The 19,672-nt window shown below is 38.4% G+C and overlaps 1 protein-coding gene across 2 annotated transcripts in view; it reads left to right on the top strand.

Moving 5' to 3' along the window:
* LOC131076832 (protein LOW PSII ACCUMULATION 1, chloroplastic) overlaps positions 1–19,672 on the top strand; it is a 177,936-nt gene that overhangs the window by 64,211 nt on the left and 94,053 nt on the right. For both annotated transcript variants that reach the window (XM_058014168.2, XM_058014167.2), the window contains exons 3-4: positions 3,056–3,191; positions 3,697–3,928. In XM_058014168.2, the coding sequence (XP_057870151.2) occupies positions 3,056–3,191; positions 3,697–3,928 (368 nt within the window). The remainder of the gene's footprint in view (positions 1–3,055; positions 3,192–3,696; positions 3,929–19,672) is intronic.

Below are 19,672 nucleotides of genomic sequence, written 5' to 3'. Positions count from 1 at the left end.
ACAAAGAACACATAGAGTGCTACAAAAAGTGCATTCTTGGAAATTCACTGTTGGAAGAAATTCCAGAAAATCAGTTTAAAAAATTGAATTGTTTTATTGTAAAAGACTGCCTATGGGCACCACCTAATGAATTCAAAGTGAGGGGACACAGGTCAGATATTTCCAACTACCAGATAGACCCAAATTGAAGCCAAATAGGTGTAGGTAGTTGAAAATGTGGTTGGAGGGATAATTGAGAATTGAGTAGGCATGGGTTAAAGATGCTAGGCTTCTAGAAGGCAGATCAGGGCCCTTGGATGTAGTCAATCCTGGCCCTAGATTCAAATTGTAAAATCTATAAAAAGCAGGAGGCCTTTCTTTTGTAAAGGGTTAGATTTTTAGACAGTTAGATTGTTAGATTTTAGTTAGATAGTTAGAGTTCTATAGAAGGTTAAATTTTAGTAGTAGCATAGAAATGCTGCAGAAATTGTTGTAATGCCAGTCAAAATCAATATATGAACATTGAAGAATGGTGTTTGTTATCTTGGTTTTCTTCTGTTTGCATGGTTTCTTTCAGCAGGTTTAGATAGATCCTTTTGGTGTGCAGGTATTTGATGGATTCGGGTTCATACCATTTGGGATGTGCTGAATGTGTATCCCTTTGTATGGTTAGCCCGAGCCTTTAAAATTGGTTTAGTTCAATTGCAGGTGTCTGTTTGAGCTGCACCAGAATTAGGTGCTTAGGCATGCACCTGCAGTCTGAAAACCTTTAAGTTCCCTTGAAGATTGCACCATTCTTGTGAGGTTGTGAGTTATTTTGGCCAAGCAGGAATTGGTTATGTTGGATCCGTCTACTCGCACACCAGTCTTGTTAATTTTAGGTCTCCTATCTCTTCTCTTTTGCTTTTATTTTGCAGTCCGAGAATTGCAGTAGACCAACTTGTTGCAAAACGTAAGGCCCCTTGTGCTCCCAGCAAAACACAACGACCGTTGAGTTATCCCACAGTCATGAACTGACATTTGGAACCTTGAGGTTGTCCCCTTTGATCAACTAAAACAGCATTAGGGATTTCCTTATTTCAAGAGAGGATAGGATACTCAGCGAGAACATGCTATTCTGCATTGGTCGAAGAGAGTTGTAGCGATACGACTTTAGCCACGTCAACAAATGTGAAGGGAAAGAAGAACATAGTTGCATATGCACTATCTAGGAAACCTGCTATTTACTCCTTGGCAGCGATTTCAATTGATTGGAAGGCTTATCTTTTAGTAGAGTATACCAAATTTCCAAGAACACCTTTGCATGCAAATTGATGGATGGTAAGGTTCAGGATGATAGATATAGGGTGGTGGATTATATCATCTACTATAAGGACAGAATTTACTTGGTCCCTGAATCAAATCTAAAAGAAAAGATTTTGAGAGCCATTCATGATACCCCACTTGCAAGACATCTAGGGTACTTCAAGACCTACAAGCAGGTTAGAGAGAGATTCTTGGGGAAGGTTCTCAAGGATGATTGCCTTGTGACATGTTTGTGAATACATGTCCACTTGTAAGGCATTAAATTAATTGTTTAATGTTATCCAATACAGCACTTTCAGATCTGGTTGTTAGTCCAAATAATTAATGACAATAGCAAAACTTACTAGTGACAACCCTTGAACAATGAATGAGTAATCAGTATGAATTTTTTGATTCGCTTTGGAACTAAGAATCCCCTCACAACTTACTGTACTGCTGTACAAAAAAAAAAATGGCTATACCGAATTGGTGCTAGGCTGAATTACAATTCTAAAAATTGATATGACTGGCATAGGCTGCAACAGTTCCAAAAGGTTTGAAAGTGGATAGTGGAAGGCTAAAATCATTGATATGTATGGCGTAGCTGGCTTAGGAAGAACCTTGTATAGTTGAGTTTATTAGTAAGAAAAATCCTTAAATTCTTGCTCAAAATGCTAATAACATCTGGGCAGCCAAGTACCAATTTGGAACAGCTATAGGAGGCTTCAAACCCTCAATAATATTGCTGAAATTACAATTTTTTTGCAAATATGAATCAGAATAACTATGCTTTAGATTTTTGAGTGGAATAGCTCCAAATAGATATGATGGTTTTCATCCTTTTAATTTCACACACTAAGGGTTTCAACCTTGAATGAATGTGCACTTTTGAAATTTGAACTCAAAATACTGACAATTAGATGCTTTACTTTGGGTGCTTGCTTCTCTTTTATAGGCGCCCCTTTCTAGGCCCTATATTAATATCACTTTTCTCTTTCTGTGATTTAAAAAGTACTGTGAAAATAAAATAACACATGAGCCTTATAATATTTCATTTATAACATTTAAATTATCTTTTTCAAAAAGATAATTGGGCCCAAAGTGCAATGCTATTATGAAATTATTTCCCTTATTTTGTCTCATAACCTACAGGAAATAGAAATAGAAGTAGAAATAGATGACAGGTCTTTAATTAAATCCTTCATCTTTAGAAGAAAACATAACATTGGAGGGTTTTCTTTGAGTCAAATTGAATAAAACCTTTGGCCTCGTGTTCAAGTGTGTACTAGCCTTTGTCCTAGGGGAATCCAAAAAGATACACAATTTTATTTAGCACGATCATGAACCACCCTAGAAAACATTGTAAAGATTATGAATAGGAATTATAAATTATTCAAATTAGGTTAGTTTCTATTTATAGAGAGCTTCTTCTTTTAATTTGAAGAGTGGTTCTACTATACCTCTATTCCATTTTATGTTAATTTGAAAGATATGAATTAAATTGCTAATACTTACAAAGTTTAATCTAGAGCATGGTTGTTTTTAGCATTTTTCTGCAAATTTTATTTGCCATAATTATGCTTTCCATAATTGGCTTGTCATTATCTTACAAGGAAGAATAATATATTTTACCGAAGCTGATTTTGGACAATTTTGCTTATTCAACTAATGCAAGTGATTAACTAATGTTTCGTACAAATATTTGTATTGTGGTCTAAAAGTATATGGCAAAATAGTTTAAATAATTAAAATGTACATATATTGTATTGTAATAAACTTGTTTTCAAAACAGAGAAGAAGGAGGAAAAACAGCAGAAGCTTTACGGATGGCTTTACGGGATTATAACCTCAATTTTAGTGTAATTCTCAATGATCCAGACATGGCTGCATTTCGGGCTATGCCTGAGTTTAGGGAACTTCAAAATGAGGTCAGATGACTTGTACAATGGTCCTTTAATTCTGATTGTATTTCAATCTGAGACATATTTGATGTAGAAATTTTAATATAACAGATCTTTGGTTGCTTTGATTATTTTTTTGATTTCAGATATATACAAATGGTTGATTCTGATGTTAAATTTTTGCTATCAACATGTTTCTAATTTTTTTTCTCTCAATTGCACAATTTTAAGATTAGTTTTGTGTGCCTCCTATTTCAAATTTATATAGTAAGGTTGAAACTAAGCTATTCATTGTAGCACTTGTTATATACTTGGAAAGTATATTGTTACCTTTTAGGATAGTTCATGTGGTTGATAAATCCAAAATTCTAATAGATGACCAACTACGGTTGCAGAAAATGTGGTCATATGAGTTGTTTGGTAGTTATGAATTCTTTTGAGTTCAACTGTGCAGCTCTACATATGTTAACACCTTTAGCTAAAACATTTACTGTTAATAATAGTATATACAATTGCTTTTCTGATTGTGCAGGCTAGATTGGGTGGTGATGATATAGGAGGCAGTTTCAGAAGAGACTTGAAGCTTATTAGTGAAGTGCAAGCCCCGTTTCGAGCTGTCCGAAAATTTTTCTATGCAGCCCTGTGTGTTGCTGCAGGAATTTCAACCTTTTTCACTATACCCAGGCTGTTTCGATCTATTCAGGGGGGTGATGGTGCTCCAGAGCTTTGGGAAACTGTCGGGAACACCGCCATTAATATTGGAGGTAAATGGCTTCTGAGGGTTTAAGAAGTAAACATATAATTAAGATACTCAGGACTTATGCTAAACCTTCTTGACAGCTAAGTACTCTTCAGAAGTAGCTTATTTGATGGAAGTTACATACTCATATTGATGTTCCCTTATTGACTTATATTCCAGGCTTACATGATAATTAAGAGTGACATTTTCTGTATGCTTTAGTGCGACACAGAGGCTGCTTTAACCACCCATTGTGCATGGCTAAAGATGGTTATCTGATGAGAGTTACCCATTTAGGAATGAATAGATACTATTCCAGCTGATAAGTTGACTTCATATGAGCGGATTTTTATCTCCAACCTTAAAATTATTTGGCCTGATTGACCACGCTTCTGACTTGGGCAGACTAAGTATCACACATATTAAGAATAATAAACCAAAGGGCATTAGCTCCCTATAGCATAATGTTATGAATTTACATATATGATACAATAAGATAACTAATATTTGGAAACATCATAAAGGAGGTTGATATCATTATCACTTTAGGAGTAGGGCCTCCTGCCAGAAGAAAACTACTCATATGCAGTAGGCTATCATTCCCCGAATTGCTCATTTTAATTTTTAGGGATAATTTGTTTCTGTTCCCCCATCATATCTAAGATGTCAATGATAGTTATGTTATTTGGGGTTAAAAAGGCTGTAATGCCCACTTCGCTTATCCCAAATTGTGCACATGCTTGGAGTAGTAATAAGGTCAGTCACACAAGTTTTTAGCAGTATATTTTATGCTAGAATGGATAACAGGTAAGTTTGTGGTTGAAGGATGATTTAAAGGAATTCTCGGTGATGGTCTGGAACATTACCACAGTGCTCCAGGATGTATCGAATTATCATATGTGCTGTATGAAAATTTGGGCATTAAAACATTGTTGTGTATTTGTGGCTAATGATTGCTTTTAGTTGCTGACAAAGTAAGTTGAAGGTGGACAAAGCTGTTGAAGTATATGTTGTTGTTTAATGAACTGCTGTAGGATGCTTCTTTGTTGATAAAGTCACTAGTAAAGTTATTCTGTTGGCTGATGAAGTGCTGTAGGTGACTTTGGCTGACAAAGTGGTCTGAATGGCTGCGGAAGTTGAAAGCAATTGATGAAGTGAGAAATGAGTATTCTGTAGCATATATGTTGCTATTGAAGTTTGTGGGTGGAAATGTTGGCATTTTGAAGGTTGAAATGGCCTTGACTTTGGAAAAGGCTGTGAGACTTTACCTTGTTTGTGTGACTGTTTTGGGTAGTAAAATACAAAGGAAGTGGACTGTATTTGGTTTTAGAAACAACCACTGAATGAGGTCAATAAAACAATATTATTCTTGTTGGTTGGTTGATAAATTTGGAAGACCTCTCGCTATGACCTTTGGAGTCTTGAGGATCAGTGATTTGGTTGATTCTTGGGCAGTTGGGCAGATGCAAATATCCAATCATTCCACTTATCCAACTGTTCATTTCCTAGTGAAGTTGACTGACCAAAGGAGAGGAACTATGTTGATGATAATCTCGAGGTATGAGTTGAAGAGGACTTAAAATGTTGGATTCATTTTTTTGGATCTTTTTCTCTTAATGACCTTGATTAAGTGTTGTTCTTTTTCTAAGAGAAGATGTCCAATGTGTAAGCCTGTTGAGAAGAATGATAAATGCAAGTAGTTTCCTATAATCAATGTGCCAGAAGGGAAGAGAGGAAGGGAGTTTTAGATAACTGCAATTACAGTCCATAATGATATTTAATCTCCCTCATAACTCGATCATGATAAGTGCAGTGGGGAATGATTGACTTAGCTTTAGAAAATTGTTACAAATTGTTTTTGATGTACTTTATATATTAGTTACCAAAAATAATAGAGCATACAAGTTCACATTTGTGTTATTAGCTTTTGTTTGTGTTTTAATTCATATCTTTTAGTGTGACATAAAATAGAAGGGAAAACTCCCTGCAAAATAAAAACTAACATAATATGAACATTATGTACTTGCTATTTACAATCTGTACAATGGTTTGCTAGGGTGGCTCGCTCATGTTGAATAAAATTAAAATTTTGTCTTTTTAGATTCACTTAGAGCAAAAGGTTGAGTTTATGTTTTTTGACTGAAAGTAAATCCTAGACATTATGCTTGCATTGTTGAGCTATAAGCAGAGACTAAACAATGTAAACACACAAGAACTGATTAGCTTAAATACATACAATAAATATTATGGGCTAAGTAGGACTGTTGTATTCAAAGCTACAACTACCACTTTAACACCTATTGCAACACAAAGCTTTCAACAAATAAGAGATATTTAACTCATAAAGGTACAATAACACATAAGACAACAATTTTTACAGTAATTTAGTAGCAAAATAGGTGTAGAATAAAAATCATGATTACTTGGTGAATGACAATTTAATCTCTCATAACTTGATCATGCATTTATACGAATTGGGGAACGATTGACTTAGCTTTTAGAGTCACATTTTTTTTTTATGTACCTGATATATTGATTACCAAAAAAGATTAGAATATATAAGCTCACATTTATGTTACAAATTTGCGTTAGTGTTTCAATTGACACCTTTTAGTATGACACACAACATTAAAAATGTGCAGTAGAATAACTCTTAGGAATTAGAAGGGGAAGATCCCTATAAAACAAAAACTGACCAAATATACTTGCTAACAATCTGTACACCAGTTTTTAAGGGTGGTTTGTGCTCTTGCTGATTAAAATAAAGTGTCTTTTTAGATTCACCTAGAGCAAAAGATTGAGATGCTCTTCAGCTCAAGGAAAATGATTTTTATGCCTTTTGAAAATCCAAGACACACTTGTGTTGTTATTTATAAAGCGAAGATTGATAAATACAAATACACAATAATTTAATAGGCTTAAACACATACAACACACATTATAAGCTAATCATGACAGTTGCATTCAAAGCTACACCCATTGACTTAACACCTAATTCAGCACAAAGCTTTTAGTAAAAAAGTGATGTTCAACTCATAAAGGTATTGTAATACTTAAGAAATAACACCTTAAGAAATAACACTTAAGCAATAATTTAGAAGCAAAATAAGTGTACTAAATACTATTGAATGAATAATAGATTGTAGAATAAAAATTATGAATACTTGGTGAATGATAATTTCAGTAACAAGAAAGCATGAAATTACTATTAAGAAATAAGTGCAGAATAATATTGATTTATAATGTTTATAGAGCTATTGCATGAAAATAAATAAAAACTGACATGGTACTTCAACTCTATCTATTGACTTGATTGCATGTAATGTAATATATATTAGAAAATCCTATCTTTTAAAACTAAATATTGAACCTATGATTGCCAGTTATATTGATAATATAAATTATTACAAATTACCAATTTAAAATCTCAGGTCTCTCACATGACAAAAGATTGAATGGTAGATGATTAAATATAGTCAACTCTAGGCTAATAATAGAGAATGTTAAAAATACCACTTCTTGAAATATGCTTTAATTATCTATGACATCATCTAAAAACAGTGTAGGCTATTTTGAAGCCATGTTTGTAATATTCCCAGTTATTTTTTCGGTTTTCAAGCACAACAAATATTACAATGCACCCATTAAAGTTAGGAAATATAATCCAAATGCTATTGAAAAGTGACCCTTCCACTTTCTGATCACTAAGAGCCCAATGTGGGAAGGTGAGAGCATATGGTGATAAGGGGTTCGTTAGCTCACTAATCATCTGGAAATTACAAAGCAAATACAATGCTGGGCGGCAAGCCAGCCCCTTCCACTTTTCAGCGGGATGAAGAACAAGAGCTTGGCAGTAAACCAGCCAAGGTAACAAGAGCATAACATATCCAAATCACTCTACCGCTTATGTAGCGGGAGGACTTTTACATAAAACTATCACTCAACCGCATATCTCAGCGGGAGGACAATATCACTCAACCACTTGCTCAGTGGCAGGACAAAACTGAATTACAAAACATATAGGCGGCTAAGCCATCCTCTTCCACTTGTTCAGCAGGAAATGCAACATAGAATGAATTGGTCAGTACTACTGAAGCAATTCTTACAAAGATAGAGATGTGAAAGAAGATAGAATGAAGTACATATCTCAAGAATTCTTTAACACACTCTCACCATACACACTACTTGCTGTTCTGAAATCAGATACAAGGAAAACGCAGAACCAGCCATCCCGAAACCCACTAAATTGCTTGTAACTCTTTGAAAAACTGGATAGAATAATGCCAAACCAAAAGCAAATGAAGCGTATGACATAAGAAAACAAAACAATAGCTTGAAACTGCAACTGGAGAGCAACAACAATGCACTCAACCCAAGGCAATTCTGGAAATGGTGTTTTGGCTGAATAGTTCGATCTGCAACTGTAAATTGGAGAGTTCTCCAAATGCCACACCAATGCAGGAGAATTATTGTCTCTCTGATACGCTTCCAACAAGCCCTCACCCAAAATGATGCACTCAACACACAGGTAGCTACTAGCAAAATGCACTTGCAGCCGACACACACCAGCAACACCAAAAACACCAGCAACACACAACTCTTCACCAACACACCCAAAAGTCACCAAATAGCTCACAACTACGAACCACAACTTGGAGTGATATCTCACACTCGAAATCGGAAGGAAGGATCTAGGAGGTATTCACCCTCGAAGAAGTTTGGAGTCATTCCGACAACATAACAATATATTTTCTCTGGATGAATAAATGAGGAGCCAAACACATGTTTATATAGCTTTTCAACCCTGAAATTCAAATGAAACTGCCTCCAAATTCACCTCATTCCAACTGCGTTTCACTTCAAGTAGTGGACCCAAAGTGGCGCCCATTTCCCAGGTCCAAAAAATGCGCCTAGGAAGAAGAGCACGATTTTGGCATGATGTAACTTTGGAGTACTTCAAAAATAAAGTCTCCTTATATCCATTAGATAATTCGCCTAGGCAAGACTTAGGAAAAATATCAATTTTTGCACAATTCCCCATAACATCAATCAGTAATAAAATAATTAAATAATAACCTTAGGATAAGGAATAATATTTAATTAAATCGCTTATAACTCTAGTACTGATTATCAATAGGATCCGGATGAGGCTGAGCAATGAGGATCACTGAATTGTGCTAGAACGGGACCAAATCCAGGACTGCCAAAAATAGAATGCCCCGAACTGCCACTTACTAAAAATAGCAAGTCATGAAATAATGCTCCGAAAATCGTTATCTTTGCAACTAGAAAAAGAGCTTGGCGAGCTTAGCAACTCTGTACCATCCTGACGACCAAACCCTAACTTACTAAAAATAGTAAGTTCACATTGCACCCCTAACAAGTCTGGTCGGAACTCCAAGGAACATGGGTACCCTCAATTCATCTTTCCACATAGCCTACGGGTCTCTGGAATAGGCCAATGGGCCACTGAATGCAACATCACAAGGAAGAGGACATTACAATCCGCCCTTCCCAAAATTGCTTGTCCTCAAGCAATCGTAAGCCAGGATGTTGTAAAACCTCCTCATTCTTCCATGTAGCATCCTCCATCGGTAAGTCCTTCCACTTAACCAAATACTCTCGGATGGTCCTCCTCCTCAACAATCGTTCCCTGACATCAAGGATGTCCTCACGAACTAGCACCAATTCTCCCTCTTCATCCAAAGGAGGCAAATTAGAAGAGACTATCACATTGTGCCCAAGTGCCTTTTTGAGGCGTGACACGTGGAAGACATTATGTACTCGGCTACTTGCTGATAGCTCCAACTCGTAAGCCACAACTGCCACTCTCCTGATGACCCTTAATGGTCCATAAAAACATGGCTTGAGTTTTTCCACTCCACTCTTCTTGAGAGTAGACTGTTTGAAGGGTTGAAGTCTTAGGTAGACCATGTCATCAACCTCAAATGAGCGCTCAATACGCTGCTGATCAGCATACAACTTCTGCCGATTCTCTGCAATCTGGAGGTTCTCCTTCAATGCCTCCAGAATATCCTGACACTGCCGAACCATATCCCTAGCTTGAGGTGCTCTACTATCTCCAAACACCAAATCCGCAAAGCTAGGGGCCTCATAACCGTAAAGTGCCATGAAAGGTGACATCCTAATGGACATGTGATAAGTGGAATTGTAGCAGTATTCACCAAGATGTAGCCATCTTACCCAAGCCTTTTGCTGCTCTGAAACGTAGTTCCTCAAGTAACCCTCCAACCACTTATTTACTATCTCTGTTTGTCCATCTGTCTGGGGATGGTAACTCGTGCCTAGGGTGAGCACAGTACCACATAATTTGAAAATCTCTTGCCAGAATGAGTTTAGGAACTTGCTGTCCCTATCACTCACTATATTTTTAGGCAGCCCATGTAGCCTGAACACCTCACGAAAGAACAAATCAGTAACCTGAGCTGCTGTAAATGAGCTAGTGATGGCAAAAAAAGGAGCAAATTTTGTCAATCTATCCACCACCACATATATACAATCCTTCCCACTAGTCTTTGGCAACCCAGTGATGAAATCCATAGAAACACTTTCCCATTTTTGACTGGGAATTGGCAATGGTTGCAATAAATTAGCGGGTGCTGTGTGTTCATCCTTGTTCTTTTGACAAGTATGGCATTCCCTAACGTACTTCAAGACATCTCTCTTCAACTCTTTCCAAGAGAATCTCTCTCTGATCTACTTGTAAGTCTTGAAAAAACCTTGGTGGCCAGCAAGGGGATGTCGTGAAAAGTCTGCAATACCTTCTCCTTCAACTTCGATTCAGGTAGAAGAAAGATCCTTCCCTTATACAAAATCAATCCATCAACCAAACTGTACTTTTCACCATGACAGGTGCCTTCAACAATGCTTGTTGCAAACTGATTTTTGGCATAATCAGCAAGCAATAGGTCCCTCCAATCAGCAATAAGCTCACATATAGAGCTTAGATGGGGTCTCCGTGAAAGGGCATCGACCACTATGTTGTTCTTCCCCTTCACATACTCAATGTCGAAGTCATAAGCCTGAAGCTTACTAACCCACTTCTGCTACCTTTCATTCAAATCTTTCTGGTGCATGAAATGCTTAAGACTGTTATGATCAGTCTTAACAATGAACCTGCTTCCCACCAGATATTGCCTGAATTTCGCAAGGGCATGCATTATGGCAAGCATCTCCTTGTCATAGACTGAATATAGCCTTTTAGGCCCTCTCAACTTTCTACTTTAAAGGACAATAGGATGCTTGTCTCGCATAAGAACTGCACCAACGCCTTCTCCTGACACATCACATTGCAACTCAAAAGGCTTGGTGAAATTTAGTAAGGCCAAAACCAGGCATGAGCTCATGATTTCCTTAAACTGATCAAACATTGTTTGTGCCTTTGCAGACCACTCAAAGGCTCCTTTCTTAGTAAGATCTGTGAGGGGGGCAGCCAACTGAGAATAACCCTTCATAAACCTTTTGTAAAAACTGCATAGACCCAAGAATCCTTTCAAATGAGTTATGTTCTCAGGTGGTGGCCAATCAAGGATAGCTCTAATCTTTTCGGGATCCACCTTCACACCCTTTGCACTGATGATGTGCCCCAAGTAAAGAAACTCCCTCATTCCAAACTCACACTTAGATTCTTTGGCAAACAATGATTCAGACTCCAGAATGCTAAGAATTTCATCTAAGTGTTGTAAGTGCTCCTTCCAAGACTTGCTGAAGATGCGAATCTCATCTCAGAATATGAGCACAAACTTCCTTAATTGCTTCTGAAAGATCCTGTTCATGCAGGACTGAAATGTGGCTGGAGCATTAGTCAAACCAAAAGGCATGACTAAAAATTCGAAATGCCCAAAGTGGCATCTGAAAGCAGTCTTCTCAACATCAGAAGCCCTCATTCGGATTTGATGGTAGCCCGATCTGAGATCTATCTTGGAGAAGTACACAACACCATGCAACTCATCAATGAGCTCATTAATCCGGGGAATGGGGTACCGAGTCTTGATGGTTTTCTGATTTAAGGCTCGGTAATCCATGCACATACGCATGGTCCCATCCTTCTTCTTCACCAATACAACAGCCAAAGCAAAGGGGCTCTTGCTTGGCCTAATGTAACCCATGTCTAGAAGCTCCTTAATGGCTTTCTCAATCTCGTCCTTCTGCTTCTTTGGGTAACGGTATGTAGTAATCATGATAGGCTTAGTACCCTCTTCCAAATCAATGATGTGTTCAGTACGGCGCTTAGGCGGCCTACCCAGAGTTGGAGTCTCAAACACCTTGCTCCTCTTTGAAATCAAAGCCTGAATGTCTTCAGGATAGCTTCTCCTTTCTTTAGATGAGTGGGATGGCATGACCGTACACTCAGGAGATTTCTAAGTGGCTTGCTCTTGTCTGTGATTAGAGCTTGAATATCAGTAGTGTAGCTGCCCTTGTCTTCTTATGGGTTTGATGGCACTAACACACATTCTGCTGCCCACTCTACTTGGTTATGACGGATTAGCCTCTCCATCCTCTTCAAGGATACAATCCGAGGACCTCCATTAGACATTCCTCGCAAAACCACCTTCTTCCCTTCAGTCATGAACTTTAACTCCATGGTTTGCAAGTGAAGTGTCTTAGCCTTTGCAGTGAAGGGATTGAGTCAGGTGGATCTCCTCAAGAGGCTAGGTCAATTGAGTGATTAGGGGTTATTTAGATCATTCCTAGGGTGTTTTTTGTGTACTATCCGGTCGCACTTCAAGTTGCTAAATCAAACCTTGGTTGAATGCATAATGTCCTCCTAGGTCCCATCCCTTACATCAAGGACAGAGCGAATTCGCCTTAAGGAGTCTGGAATGTCATCTTGATCCTCAAATATCCTGAAATTTGGCTGTCTGGAATGTCATCTTGATCCTAAAATTTGACTATTTGAAAAATTGAAGAATCCTCCAAAAACTAGATTTTGCATTATAACTCCTGGAGGTCCGAAACCACTCTCAAACATCCTGACAATATATATGGAATATAACTTAAAGTATAAGAAAGAAGAAATACTTAAATGTTATATTCCATATATGAAAACTGACTGAGAGACTAACATGTCAAATTTGGCTGCTGACCCTTCCAAAGGGTCCAGAGCGAATTTCCTTATATCTCCCTTCTTGGTCCTAATTTGCCTAATAAACCTTATCCCTATGGCATGGTTGAGAGAGTATTGAGGTGTGAAACAAAGTGAAGTGATGAAAAGTGAAGGATTTGAGCATAATTGCAAATTTCTCTCTTGACCCTTCCAAAGGGTCCAGAGCAAAATTTTTTTAAGCTCCTGACCCTTGCAAAGGGTCCAGAGCGAAATCCTCCTAATAGCTTATTTCTTCACTAGGGACATTGAATGGTGGTCATGCATGGCAGAGAAAAGGATCAAGGATCAAGTCTAAAGCAAAGATGAGTGAAAAAGGATGAGAATTGAGCCTAATTGAGCAAATTCGCTCTTGACCCTTCCAAAGGGTCCAGAGTGAATTTCTTCATAAAACACTATATCTTGCTCAAACCTATGAACTAACTCATTCCCAAGCAATTTTGAAGGCAAAATTCTTGTTTCTAATGATTAAAGGATGAGAAATGGAGTTTTGTGAAGGAAAATCAAGCAAAATGTAAATTTCGCTCTTGACCCTTCCAAAGGGTCCACAGTGAAATTCCTTTTAAGCTCCTTACCCTTCCAAAGGGTCCAAAGCGAAATTCCTAGCAAGACTCTCTATTTTGCTTAATGCACTAGAAGGACCTTGTTTTAAGCTAAATAGATGGCGAATTGACTTGATTATGGTAAGAGGAGATTTGATAAGTCAAGTTTGAGGTGAGTTGAGAGGAAAAAAAGTGTGAATTGAGCCTAAAGACAAATTTCGCTCCTAACCCTTCCAAAGGGTCCAGAGCGAAATTTCTTAAACACCTATTTTCTCCTTGTTTGAGGTCAAAATCTTAGTTCCTAAGGCATGGTTGAGAGAAGATGGATATATACTTGCCTAAAGAAGTGAATGGAAGTAAAGTCAATGATGGATTTGAGGTCAAAAGACAAAATTCGCTCCTAACCCTTCCAAAGGGTCCAGAGCGAAATTTTTTCCAAGCTCCTGACCCTTCCAAAGCGTCCAGAGCGAAATCCTTAGGAGGACTCCTTATTTCATCTAATGCACCGAAAAAGATCTTGTTTTAGGCCAAATTGAGGGCGAATTCACTTGATGATGATAGAGGAAGATTTGAAAAGAAGAATGGTGTCAAAATGCAAATTTCGTTCTTGACCCTTCCAAAGGGTTCAGAGCGTGTCATGTCCCCTTTCTAGAGTGGACATCAGAGATGGAGTAGTTGGCCTATCATTGGAGTCTCGCAGGCTAGCAGAGGTTGATTGGGACTCATTCAGTGCATATAGTGACTGGATTTTGGCTTTACAGGCAATTTGGAGCCAGTTTGGAGCAGTTCCTAGATTTTAGGGGATATCCCTAAATTTTAGGAGGTCGTGACAGTTGCCAGTCTTGAGGTTATTCATGACCTTTCAGATGGTTTCAGTTTCAGGAGATTTGGGTGTGTTTCCTAGTTTCTAGGAGCATCCCTAGATTTTAGGTATGAGACTGCCAGTTGATCCATGATTTCTGACATCAGTCACAGACAGGTGACAGGTTCAGTTTCAGGCTTTTGGTGTGTTTCGAGCTTTCTGTAGCTATTTGGGTTATATTTTTAATATGTTTAAATATTTCCTAAGTTAGCGTTTTAATATTTTAAATAAGGCTATGTCTATAGCCATTTCAGAGTAATAAGGGCTTTTTGGCTTCATCTGGATTCGTATGCCCATGTGTTATAGCTCGTTGGAAAGGTCTTGAACTTTTCTAAATGATTTTCACTTGCCAGGGTCCTTTTGGCGCTTGGAGTTATTTTATATTGAAAAAGTGGTGTTTTTTCTATTCTTGGGCGCCCAATATTGGGAAATATGACTTTATATTAAAGCGCACTTTTCATATATCTTTAGGGTTCGATTTGGAAGGAAAGAGATATAAGGAGAAGGAAAACTAATTTCTCATTATCTTTTACATATTGAAAACTTGTTTGGTGCGATAATGCTCTGGTAGAGCAATTCTTCAATCTGGGACGCAAACCCCATGATTGGTACTGGCTGGGACGTAGCCCTCAGCTATTGATTGGCAGTGGATTCTTTTGGCATTGGCATTATTGGTCAGAGTGTATGCGCTATTCCTTGTGGAGATTCAGATTGCTTGGTGAGGGTTTCAGTAGGGTGGTTGAATTTCCCAGTTGGGGCGTGATTGTTTCAGCTTGATGCCACCATTACAGCAGGTACACTTTACACTAGAAGTGGTGAAGACTTTCATTCAGCCATAGCTGGTGTTCTTGGTTTGTGTTCATCATCTACCCTTCAGTTGGCACCATTATTGGATGTAAGCACATCCCAGTGCATAGGGAATAATCTGGATATTATAAATCAGAAATCTGCTTGGTACGATTTGTATCAATTATGATTTAATTGAATGTTCTTACTTGTTTCAGCTTCCTTCCTTATTTGCCGTTCTTTATTCATTACTTGCTTATATATTCAAAAAAATACAAACAGAAACCAAACATTCTGCAGCTTCTCTCTATTCTGTAAGACCATCAGCAAAATCACAGGAAAAATATAGTTTATTAGTTTTAAAATTACAGCGGATCAGCAAGGGGATCCATCAAGGATCTTTCAGAGCGAAATTTCCTAAAAACTATATTTTGCTCCTTGTTGAGATCAAGATCTTGATTCCTAAGGCATTGTTGGGGGAGAATTGTTAAGTCTTGCTTTGAGAAGTGATTTGGAGCAAAGGAAATGATAGAATTGAGGCTAAATCACAAATTTCTTGAAACCTCTTTTGCTCCCAATTTTGTGTCAAGCCTAGCGTTGATTGAGGTGGATTGAACTTAGAAGCATCCTTAGCCATGCATTTGAGTGAGTTGTGGTCACAAAATGTGAAGAATTTATCCAAAAATGCCAATTTCGCTCCTGACCCTTCCAAAGGGTCCAGAGCGAATTTCATTATAGGTCCTATCCTTGGCCAAGGTCCAAAGCGAATTCCTTCTTTTAGGCCTTTTTGGGGGTCAAATCAATGATGTCTTCAGGAGAGAGGGATTGAAAGGTCAAGTCTAAGACAAGGCTAAGTGAAAAGGAGTATGAATTGAGCTTAGAGGATCAAATTCGCTCCTGACCCTTCCAAAGGTACAGGAGCTAATTCTTTCAAAATCTACATCTCACCTCCAGTTTGGGTGGAATCCTTGGTTCAAGAACCTTGCATAAGGAAGAATGACCTTATCCAAGCCTTAAGGACCTATAATCATGGTTTGAGCTAGTAGAAATGAGTAAACTTGATGAATTTGAACACAAATGTCAAATTCGCTCTTGACCCTCTCTAAGGTACAGAAGTGAATTTCTTCTAAAAGTGTGTCTTTTCCTCCTAGCTTCAGGGGAAATTGATTCAAATATCTTCTTATTGATGATTTAAGGTAAGAAATGCCAAGTTAGAATGAATATATATCATGTATTCTTAATCATCTTTTGTTTGTTTTTTAGATCAACAAGACCGGGCTAGAAGGAAGAATAGACAACGGCGACCTATTCAAGTTCGATCATCATTAAAGGCACCTCAAATTCGTGGAGGAGGATTCAACGTGCTTCTAAAGTGTTGGAAGACTTCAAGTGTTTAAGGAGTTGCAAGCTATCCTCAAGATCTTCATTTTACCACATGGAAAAATCATAGGATGACAGAGAAGAAGGATCTTACAAGCACTTCAAGGCGAAGTATGCTACTAGAGAAGGAGTGACTCGACCGTGAGGAGGCCTCATCAAACACATGGGAGTCAAGGAGGTACGCTATTCATCAGATACATTAAGGACGAAGGAGGATCAACCAAAATCAGTGCAAAGGTACATTGAAGAATCGGATAGTTTCAGAAGAGCTAATCAAAGCTAGCTTCTCATCATCATCACATTGAATATGAAAAATATACAATGTTCCTTGACCAAGCACAAACGCAAGACAAGGTGGCATCCCAGTCATTGTTCCTCCAGTCAAATAGCTCCACCTCAGCATGTCCAGATTCAATGTACCTGACTCACTAGTGATAACACAAACTACGAGGCACCTACCCCTGACATCAATTGGTCCATTCTCATGAAATGTAATTTTATCATTGGCTGAAGGAGTTTGTTATAACAAACCCTAATTAGGTTTTTTATCTTGTAATCCTAGCCATTGATTGTAAATCAATTAGAACCATTGAAATGTAAGGAGCTCTCTATATAAAGCTCTGGCTCTTCATTTGTAAAGGTTAAGAGTTAGTTCATAGAGGTTAGAATAGCTAGTGATTAATAGCAAATAGAATAGCAATTAGAGTAGATTAGGAGAAGGCATGAAATTGTTGCCTAAATTGTAAATGAACTCCATTTTCATTGAAGTTAAGGTGAAATGTGTTCTTTCTTGCAATATGCATGGTTTCTTGTTGAATCTTCAATTTTAGATGGTAGATAATTAGATTGAATGGAGAAAAATTGTTGAATGCACTCACGTGGAATCCACCTAGTCCAAACCACTAGCCTCTTGCTGATTGTAAGTGCGCCCTGCGTGGTCAAATGACATAGAATGAGCTTAATCTCAAGTCATTACACGTCTATTGTTCATGCATTAACTTGAATGATGATCAGTGTTTGACAGTAATGATTTGAACATCTTCAAAACTACCCTAGAAGATCGCACTGAGCTGGTGTTGAATTGTTCAGTTTGATTGTGAGACCTAGCCTAGTAGGACTCCACCTAGTCGTTCATCCATCTTCTTGCATTCTAGGTCTTAGATTAAATTCTCCAAACCTTGTATCTTTTGCCATTTCTTTATCTTCCAGCTAGCAGATATGATTCAAGTTCCAGCAAATTAAACGCTCAGGCAGTCAAATGTAAGTCCCCTTGTGATTCTAGCATAATCACATCATACCACAAGAGCTTATCCATACGTAGAGACCCTACATATAAGAACCTTGGAGTTTTCTCGAATGATCCTTAGGCGAAATCTTCAGCATTCAAGGAAAATTTGTTCATGAGAGGATAAGATACCTTGGTATTTTATTCTGTGTTTGCATGTGCATGAAAAACACATCAACAGGTATCGATATGGAGTAGTCATAACCGGCTTAGCTCCTCCTTTAAGCTCAATGATGTGTTCTGCACCTCTTTCGGGAGGTCTACCAGGTGGTGGATTCTCAAACACCTTACTTTTGTTGGTTATCAAAGCCTGGATGTCTTCGGGATAGCTTCGATTCTCCTCTAATGATTTGGAAGGCATGACCATGATCTCAGGAGATCTACCAAGATATGGCTTCCCAAGGACCTTACTTTTGTTTGTGATCAATGCTTGAATGTTTGCTTAGTAACTGCCCTTGTCTTCCAATGGATTTGACGGCATTATCAAACACTCTGCTGCCCACTCCACTTGGTTATGGCGGATCAGCCTCTCCATCCTCTTCAATGAAACAACTCTAAGACCACCATTTGACATTCCTCTCAATACCACCTTCTTCCCATCAGACATGAATTTCAGCTCCATGGTTTGCAAATTTAATGTGATCTCGCCAAGAGATCTCAACCACTAAATCTCGAGGACCGCATCATTAGTCCCACCAATGCTAACCACAAAAAAATCATTTCTAATTTCATGGTTTCCCAACTTTAGAGACATGTTGGAAATCATCCGGTTGCAAGATATAGTGGAGCCATCCGCCACCATGACTTTGAAGCTTTCCACTTCCTTTGCCACTAGCCCCCTCTTTGCAACAATTCTCTCATCAATAAAATTATCAGTCGCTCCTGTGTCAATGAGAGCAATGACACGGTGTTCTCCTATCACACACCGAACCCTAAGGACTCATTCTTGTGAATGCTCGAGAGTTGAGAAACCACTCCTCTGTCTTCTGACTCGATTTCAGGCCCTTCAGGAGCCTCTTCATACTCGCTGTCCTCAATTTCAGTCTTCTGTTTTGACATTTCAGATACTGATCCATCTGCAGAATAGCACTCCATTTGATGCAAATTGCCCTTCCCATGAGACCTATGCCCTGGGGTCCAAGGTTCTCCGCAACAATAGCAAAGATTCTTCCTCCGAAGCTCTTGACAGAGCTCATCATCCATTCGTGAAGGAAACTTCTTGGTCCGATTTGTAAACTTCTTCTTATCCTTTCGGAAAGGGAAAGTCTTGGACTGAAATTTCTTCTTTGGGCCAGCCAACTCCATGCTTCGAGCCTTCTTGATTGCATCAATCAAGGTGGGCAGGTCAAAGGCTTTTACCCAACCTTTCAATGGTTCTTCTAGTCCCTCAGTAAATAGGACCACCAACCTCTTTTTTGAGATGCTGCTAACCATAATTGAAAGACTTTGAAACTCAGTTATGAAAGTGTCCAAAGAACCTTGCTGTTTGAGTTGAGCAAGTTCTCTAAATTTCACCTCCGGGTCCTTGGTATCAAACCTTTCAATGAGCTTGTTGGTGAAATCAGCATATGTGGTGATCAAGTTATGACCAAGGTTGACCAACCCATGGTACCACCATTCGTGGGCCACTCCATCCAAGTGCAAAGTAGCGAACTTGATGGCGTCTTCTTCAGGCATAGGCCTCAAGGACAAGTAATTGTCCAACTTCTGCACCCATGCTCTAGCTGTTCTCTTAGTGCTCCCATCAAAATGTGCTAGAGTCACCCTTCCAGGAGCTTGTTGATAATTTC

Source organism: Cryptomeria japonica, chromosome 9 (assembly GCF_030272615.1).
Source record: "Cryptomeria japonica chromosome 9, Sugi_1.0, whole genome shotgun sequence".
Lineage (NCBI taxonomy): Eukaryota > Viridiplantae > Streptophyta > Pinopsida > Cupressales > Cupressaceae > Cryptomeria > Cryptomeria japonica.
Note: the sequence above shows the minus strand (reverse complement) of the source record. Positions and strands in the feature narration are given on the sequence as shown.